The 9,446-nt window shown below is 39.8% G+C and overlaps 1 protein-coding gene across 3 annotated transcripts in view; it reads right to left on the reverse strand.

Annotated features, from left to right (window-relative positions):
- phkb (phosphorylase kinase, beta) overlaps positions 1–9,446 on the reverse strand; it is a 177,651-nt gene that overhangs the window by 154,962 nt on the left and 13,243 nt on the right. For all 3 annotated transcript variants that reach the window (XM_036584480.1, XM_036584481.1, XM_036584479.1), the window contains 2 exons: positions 6,193–6,331; positions 1,226–1,325 (listed from right to left, as the gene is read on the reverse strand). In XM_036584480.1, the coding sequence (XP_036440373.1) occupies positions 1,226–1,325; positions 6,193–6,331 (239 nt within the window). The remainder of the gene's footprint in view (positions 1–1,225; positions 1,326–6,192; positions 6,332–9,446) is intronic.

Here is a 9,446-nt window from a genome sequence, read left to right on the forward strand (position 1 = left end):
AAAATGCATTTAAATGTATTTTTATGACAATTCTGTCAAGATACACACACACACCACACACACACACACACACACAATATATATATGTCCATTTTATCAGCTCCACTTACTATATAGGTGCACTTTGTAGTTCTACAGTTACAGACTGTAGTCCATCTGTTTCTCTGATACTTTGTTAGCCCCCTTTTACCCTGTTCTTCAGTGGTCAGGACCCCCATGGACCCTCACAGAGCAGGTACTATTTGGGTGGTGGGTCATTCTCAGCACTGCAGTAACACTGACGTGGTGGTGGTCTGTTAGTGTGTGTTGTGCTGGTGCGAGTGGATCAGACACAGCAATACTGCTGGAGTTTTTAAACACTGTGTCCACTCACTGTCCACTCTATTACACACTCCTACCTCGTCAGTCCACCTTGTAGATGTAAAGTCAGAGATGATAGCTATATATATATATATATACACACACACAGTATATATACACAATTCTATTACCTCCAATCCACCAATTCACCATGAGCTGCACTACAATCCCCAGCATGCACTGCAATATAACGTGTGTCTATGTGACAGCACCATAAAAACAAAAGATGCCAGGTGTCTAGTTCAAGCAAACAGGTAGCCATACATTGGAGACAGTTAAAGAAGTTTAACAATGATCTGTAGTAATGTAGCCTATTGTTGTATATAAAATCTATATAAAATATCATTTGTTTATATAATATAATACATATCATATATTTGCTTTTATTTTGGATTATTTTAGAACAGGTCAAGTATTCAGTGTCTTTTTTTGCTGTTGCTGTTTTGAATAAACAATGGCCAGTTTGGGTCAAGAAATAAACGCACAGCTGGCCCAGGTGTTGAGATTTTTTTATGGCCCTTTTAGAGGTCAAGTTTGATACCCTTAAAGCCTGTCTTAAAAGTACAGTAATAAAACAGCCTGTTTAACTGTACGGGATAAAGAGAGGCTAGAAATGGTCGTGTAGAAATGAATCGTGACAGTTCTTTGGTCTTACAACTACACAAATGTCTTAAGTGACCTTTAGGGGAAAAATGTACCATCCTGGCCCTAATAAACTAATCCTAACTTGAACTTAAATAAACAGAATTGTGGTGAAATTAGCATTTTTATGATGCACTGAATCTCCTAGAGAATCATAACTGAATCGAATCACTGTGAGTCAGAGAATCGACTCACTGTGAGTCAGAGACTCTCTCCCCCTCACCTTGTCTGACTGCCTCATGTAGCAGTACAGGATCCCCCGCATGCACTTGATAGCAGAATGCTCCAGCTCGTGCGTTCGGCCCATATCGTCATCAATACGCCTGATCAGCAACACAGAAAACACACAAACTGAGAGAAAGAAATAATAATAAAGCATTCACTCCATTTACACTCAGGGTCCTGTTACAGTCACACTGCACAAGGCATGTATAGAGATGTGTATGTAGGGCTGGGCAATTAATCAAAGCTGACTTACAATTACAATTTTAGCTTCCAATGATGATGAAATCAAGATAATAAAGAAAAATGATTATTGCGCTGCCATCTATTCTGCAATTATACTTTCATTTTTTTTGTCTTGTGTTATAAATTGAGTGCACCCCTGTCCTAAAAGCTCAAACTCATCTGTTTTGGTCTAATTTATTTTTCTTTACTATTTTAAAGATGTTCATTAGTTTTCAGTAGGTTGTGTCAGTGTACTATAAACACATTTTTAATTATTATTTTAATGCTATTTATTTAAATCGGTACACATAAACAAACAAACAAACACATAAATAAAATGTATTTTTTAAAAAAAATGTTTTTTAGTTCTTTAAATTTGATTATAAGTTGAATTATATTCAACTAAAGCCACTAGTTTAAAAAAAAAAAACAACTTTTTTTTATTCAATAAATGCATGATGTTTCCGAAGTCAACAAGAAACTTAAATGTTAAATAATCATGATTATGATTTTTGCCATAATCGAGCAGCCCCAGTGTAAGGTGTGCTGGTTTTACATGTAATTTACTACTAAAACATTAATACATAAAATACGTGTCGGGTCGTTAACTAATCTCAAATAGACTTAATGGAAGCCAACACCCCAAAACAGACAGCACTAACTGCGCACACAAACCATCACATATCCGCCTCGAACCATGTGGAGTTCAGTAACGTCTAATAGACTTGATCATGTGACTCTGTATGGCCGTGTCTGCCGCTCTGCCTTCCGGAAGGTTTTATCTCCATCCTGAATCTATCACACCTCCTTTAGTTAATCAAGGAATTCTGCAGACAGTAATCAGATGGATCAGGTGGTCTATCAGGGCTGGAGCTGAAGCCTGTAGGAAGGTGGATCTCCAGGAGCAGAGTAAGTGACCACAGCTGTGTGACATACTGTGACAAATCATGAGAGCCAGGTCTTCAGTTCAGGCCATACATGTCAAAACTAGAGAAAAAAACAGCTCCACTGCTAATTTCTTCCATACCTATGGGACTTCCAATAGTATGTTAGCGCTAAGATAACACTGGTGCACATGAACATTTTGGCTGCTGTAGATTAACCACGGTCATTAACGTATATTTTACGCTGTATCAGCTGTACAGTGACTCAGTAGAGAGTTCTGCCGCCGCTGTTTTCCATTCCTAACAACTGACTGAAACCCGCTTAGACTACGACTCATATTCACAGTCAGTGACGTATCTAGAACTTCCAGAAAAGTGTGATTGGTTGATTCCTCTGTCACTTCTCATCATGTTGGGAGTTAATGTAGCATGTAAGGCCTTCAGTCCAGCTCCTGAAGTCCTAACCAATGAGAGAGAAGCTCAGCTGTATCTACCTAAATACCACAGAAAAAAAAAATCTTCACACTACATCGTCTGTCTTCACATTTTAACGTCACACAGACTCAAAAAGAAGGTCCGGCTCGATGTTTAGGTCTCAAAATCAACATTAGACTGATGAAGATGTGATGATCATAGTGGATAATTCACTCACATCCTCAGAGACGCTCCTTCACCAAGTTTAGACTGAGCTCTTTTTGTGCAATTCCACATTTCCACCAGAGAGGTCTCCAAATCCCCAAATCTTACCCAGTGTAGCTTTAACAATAAAATAAGAGCAGTGCTGCAATACGTGATGGATCTGACCGTTCCATTAAAAACGAACTAAAAATGACAGACATTGACAGGCGCTGTTGAGGTGACGCTGAGTGTGTCTCAGACTTTCAGTGCACAAAAACGTTTTGAAGTAAGCAGCTGTTTGTATTTTATTTCTTCTGATTTTGCACAAAAGTATACGGCGCTTTAATAATTTTGCAATTTGATATTTGCTTAAAAGGAGATATTAGATTTCTGCTCACAAATCCACAAAAAAGTCTGTAGTTGCCTCATATCTAGTCACACTGTAAACAATTATGCAGCTTTTAAGCTTAAAATGTTTAGTTCAGTGAACATCAAATAAGTTAACGAATGAGAAAGACGAGTTATTCTTCCGTTAATACGACAAGTTCAATGAACTGAAAACTTAACCATGTTACTTAGGCCCAGTCCCATTTCACCTTTTTACCCCTACCCCTTGTTTTCGAGAGTCACCCTAACCCCCTGGAACTGAGTTACAGGGTAGTGGTTGAAATCTTCCCTCTGAAATGGGACCCTCAAATAAAAAGAGCATCACTTCATTAACAGCTACCAGCGCTGCTCTGTAGGCGACCCTGCCAGTCTGCAGTGACAGCAGAGGAGGGTAAAGTTCAGCTCCTCACTGCTGGGCTTTAGTTACATTTAGGGCATCATATGCCTTCAAAGAGGGGGGCAATTATTTATTATCGCCCACCACTAATTCTTCAGTGATATGAAGCTGAAGTCAGATATTCGGCAGATTCTTGTTCGAATTTTCCCGTTCCACCTTAAATGGAGCAGAACTTACATTCTGGTGCTTCAGACATCAGAACTGCTGGACTATTTAAGGTGGAACGGGAAAGTTAGCTAGCCAGCTACCGAGACATCAGCGTACTATTAACTATTTTTTATGCTTGTTATGAAGAAAACGACCATAATACACTGAAACAACATTAAACTAAGATAAAATAATGGTTACTGTAAATTTTTAATTGAGAAAATTCTCACATTTGAGTGTTTCTTTGGTCTCTTGTTCTCCATCTCGCCGGTTTTTCTTTTTTTCTCATATCACTCCGTTTGGAGTCTCTGAAAAACCTCCGTTTGGAGGGTCATGTAGCCCCAACACTTCACCCCACCCCTCTATCTCAACAAGAATCGGGTCACCCTACCCCTAGACGTGAACGCGCAAAACAGAGGGCTAAGGGCTCAGTGGTAGGGGCGAGGGGTGAAATGGAATCAGGCCGTACTCTTTATTATTATTTACAGTGCAGATGCACACGATTATACATATTAATAATAGTTTACCCTGCTCTTATCGCCATTGTGATATCCGATAGCTTTACCGAATAAAAACACATTATACGTCCACATCATGCAGTTAGCACCATGCTAATCTGTGCGATGTAAGCTTCCATTATCTGTCAGCTGTAAGCGCAAAACTACAGGAGAAAACTTCAGCCACCAAACACGTCTCAGCTGATCGGCCACGTTTGGAGTAAAAACCTGGTTTATAAAGAGACTCAGTAACAGTTTTGGCAGCCAGAGCTCTGAACACACAGAGCTTTTCAACTGAAAAATGTCCAGCGCTCCACTCCTTTCAGACCAGGTGTCTGAACATCTGCTCCCGCAAATTACTGCACTTCAAACAAGCTCATCTGCTCGAATCACGCCGGTTTGGTTTGTATATAGTCGCTAATTGCGCATTATTCTCTAAGAGTCTTCTTTGCTCATAATGTTGTCTTACACTGTGTCGTCTGCCCAGCTTCCTTATCATCAGACCGCCGTCACTCGTCTTTAACAAACACCCAACAAACTGCCGTGAGTAACCGAAAGTGAGTCAAACGCTGGTAACATTTCCTTTTATAGTCCTTTAGGTTCTAGATATTAAGCAGGTAAGATTGAAGATTCAAGACTAAAGATACTTTATCGTCACTGCAGTTCAACGAAACTGGGCAGCAATCCTAACTGTGCATAAAAAAAGATTAAAACTGGGAATAAAACAAAAAATATAGGCTAATATTCCACATAAAATGCAAGATGTTAGAGGAAAGGCTATATAATTTAAAATGATTAAAAAGTAAAAGTAAAAATAAAACTATAAAATCATTTAAAATTAAATTAAGAAAAAGTAAAATAAAAAAAAATAAAATAGTTTAAAATAAAATTATGAAAAAAGTAAAATAAAAACAAAACTATAAAATCATTTAAAATAAAATTATGAAAAAGTAAAATAAAAATAAAACTATAAAAACATTTAAAACAAATTTATGAAAAAGTAAAATAAAAATAAAACTATAAAATAATTTCAAATAAAATGATAAAAAAGTAAAATAAAAATAAAACTATAAAATTATTTAAAACAAATTTACAAAAAGTAAAATAAAACTATAAAATCATTTCAAACAAATTTATGAAAAAGTAAAAAAACAACTATAAAATCATTTCAAACAAATTTATGAAAAAGTAAAAAAACAACTATAAAATCATTTAAAACAAATTTATGAAAAAGTAAAATAAAAATAAAACTATAAAATCATTTAAAATTAAATTATGAAAAAGTAAAATAAAAAAAAACTATAAAATCATTTAAAACAAATTTATGAAAAAGTAAAATAAAAATAAAACTATAAAATAATTTCAAATAAAACGATAAAAAAGTAAAATAAAAATAAAACTATAAAATTATTTAAAACAAATTTACAAAAAGTAAAATAAAACTATAAAATCATTTAAAACAAATTTATGAAAAAGTAAAATAAAAAGGGTGGATACAAAGGAATTTAGCAGCTAAGGTATGTGAATGGTGTGGGGTACAAACTCTAAAGTCCTAGATAATTGTTTTTGTGAGTTCCAAGACAGTCTAAGTAAATAACTAAGCCTGAAAGGTTCTAGATAAGAACCTTCAGAGTGATCTACTGCGATTACTCCTTCTGTGAGTGACACCAGAGATAAATGGATGTATCTTCAGCTGGTGAATGTTCTCTAGCGGTTCTCCACCCTGATTAATCTCAGGGTCTAACTTCGCCCCACTGTAAAGTCGCGGCTCCTCTGTGGAGCGAGTGTGATGCTGTATCGGAGCGCGTCTCACCTGTAGGCCATCGCCAGAGCCCAGGCGCTCGCCGCGCAGTACAGAGAGTCCCTCACCTTCGCCTCCTTACAGTCAGAGCACGTCTTCACTGGGAACAGCCCAGTGGTGGGACTCTGATAGTTCAGTATAGTGGACTTAACTAGAGAGAGAGAGAGAGAGAGAGAGAGAGAGAGAGGAAGAGAGAGAGAGAGAGAGAGACTGTCAGTAAAGTACTGTTTCAGTGTAGATGGTCTGAATCAGCGTTAGTGTTAATGAAAGGCAGACTGAGGCGCCGTCGTTTCCTCAAAGGCTGAGGCAGTAATAAAAGGCGACAGGCGTGTTTACGTTACTGTGTTTACTGATAGGGAAAAAGGGGCGAGAGGACGGCAATTTGTCAGCATTTCATTAGCATCATCCCCGTCACTCCTCATCACCATCAGCATCACTACATCACCATCACTCCATCACTGAATTACTCTCTGCACTCTGCAGCTCATACAGAACACAGCACAACACAGAGGAGTGAAACACACACACACACACACACACACACACACACACACACACACACACACACGCACACAGGAACACACACACACGCACACACACACACACAGGAACACACACACACACACACACGCACACAGGAACACACACACACGCACACACACACACACAGGAACACACACACACACACACACACACACAGGAACACACACACACAGGAACACACAGAGGAACACACACACACAGGAACACACAGGAACACACACACACGCACACACACACACACAGGAACACACAGGAACACACACACACACACACACACACACACACACAGGAACACACAGAAGAACACACACACACACACACACACACACACACACACACACACACAGGAACACACAGGAACACACACACACGCACACACACACAGGAACACACACACACACACACACAGGAACACACACACACAGGAACACACAGGAACACACAGAGGAACACACACACACACACACACACACACACACACACACACACACACAGGAACACACACACACAGGAACACACAGGAACACACACACACACACACACACAGGAACACACAGGAACACACACACACACAGGAACACACAGAGGAACACACACACACACACACACACACACACACACACACACACACACACACACACAGGAACACACAGGAACACACACACACACACAGGAACACACACACACACACACACACACACACACACAGGAACACACACACACAGGAACACACAGGAACACACACACACACAGGAACACACAGAGGAACACACACACACACACACACAGGAACACACACAGGAACACACACAGGAACACACACAGGAACACACACACACAGGAACACACAGGAACACACACACACACAGGAACACACAGAGGAACACACACACACACACACACACACAGGAACACACACAGGAACACAGGAACACACACACACACACACACACACACACACACAGGAACACACACACACATGCACACACACACACACACACAGGAACACACACACACAGGAACACAGGAACACACACACACACACACACACACACACAGGAACACACACACACAGGAACACTCAGGAACACACACACACACAGGAACACACAGAGGAACACACACACACACACACACACACAGGAACACACACAGGAACACAGGAACACACACACACACACACACACAGGAACACACACACACACACAGGAACACACACACACATGCACACACACACACACACACAGGAACACACACACACAGGAACACAGGAACACAGGAACACACACACACACACACACACACACACACACACACACAGGAACACACACACACATGCACACACACACACACACACACACACAGGAACACACACACACACACACACACACACACACACACACACAGACACACACTGCTGCTCAAAATCAGTGATTCACACTAATATAAACTCATCTGGTTACAGATAAACTTATACAACATGCTTCTTAACTCTCAGTAAATTAGTCAGAATCTAGGACACTGTTGCTAGGGTGTGGTTATGGTATCCCAGGTGGTTGCTACGGTGTTGTTATGGTATCCTAGGTGGTTGCTTGGGTGTTGTTATGGTATCCCAGGTAGTTGCTAGGGTGTTGTTATGGTATCCCTGGTGGTCGCTAGGGTGTTGTTATGGTATCCCTGGTGGTCGCTAGGGTGTTGTTATGGTATCCTCGGTGATTGCTAGAATGTTATGTTTTCCCCGGTGGTCACTACGGTGTTGTTATAGTATCCCTGGTGATTGCTAGGGTGTTATTATTGTATCCCTAATGATTGAGGGTGTTGTTATGGTATCCCAGGGTGTTGTTATGGTATCCCAGGTGGTTGCTAGGGTTTTGTTATGGTATTCCAGATGGTTGCTAGAGTGTTGTTATGGTATCCCAAGTGGTTGCTAGGATGTTCTGGTATCCCAGGTGGGTGCTAGGGTGTTGTTATAGCATCTCAGGTAATTGCTTGGGTGTTGTTAAGGTACCTCAGGTTGTTGCTAGGGTGTTGTTACGATATCTCAGGTAATTGCTTGGGTGTTGTTATGGCACCCCAGGTTGTTGCTAGGGTTCTGCTGAGCAGTTGCTATGGTGTTCTATGTGGTTGCAATGATGCTGCTAAGTTTTTTCTTTCCTTTTTCAGTGTATAATATAAGTTTCATCAGTTTCTCATGCTTCTTTTTCCTTGCTGCATTCTAATGTATGAAAGTGTCTCAGAAATACAATTATTACTATATGGCCATATCACAAAAACTAATTGTTAGAATAAAACATCATAACACAAAACTACGTTAAATAAACTACATATAAACTACATATAAACTACATATTTGTAATTATTTACAATAATTACAATTTATTTATTGTATTATTTTCTTTTTATTATTATTAAATAAAACCATACCCTCCTTTTGTTTTTATCAGTAATACAGCAGTGAGAAGCGGCAGTGCTGCAGTGGATCTACCGCTGTCCCTCAGTCTGTGTTATTAATCTGTCCGTATTGTGCTTCTCTCTATACTGTAATCAGGCTGAATAGGGCACTTCATTCCCCGTCAGTGTGGTCTGTATGAAGGGGTCATCACTCCGACCTGCTGCTATTTTACCAGCCCGATTCGCGCAGCAGTGATTCAGCCAGGCCGCAGATAAAGAGGCATCAGGAGGATGCAGGGAAATATTAATAAGCACTTCAGAAGTGTGGCCCC

Source organism: Colossoma macropomum, unplaced genomic scaffold, assembly GCF_904425465.1.
Source record: "Colossoma macropomum unplaced genomic scaffold, Colossoma_macropomum, whole genome shotgun sequence".
In the NCBI taxonomy this organism is placed as follows: Eukaryota; Metazoa; Chordata; class Actinopteri; order Characiformes; family Serrasalmidae; genus Colossoma; species Colossoma macropomum.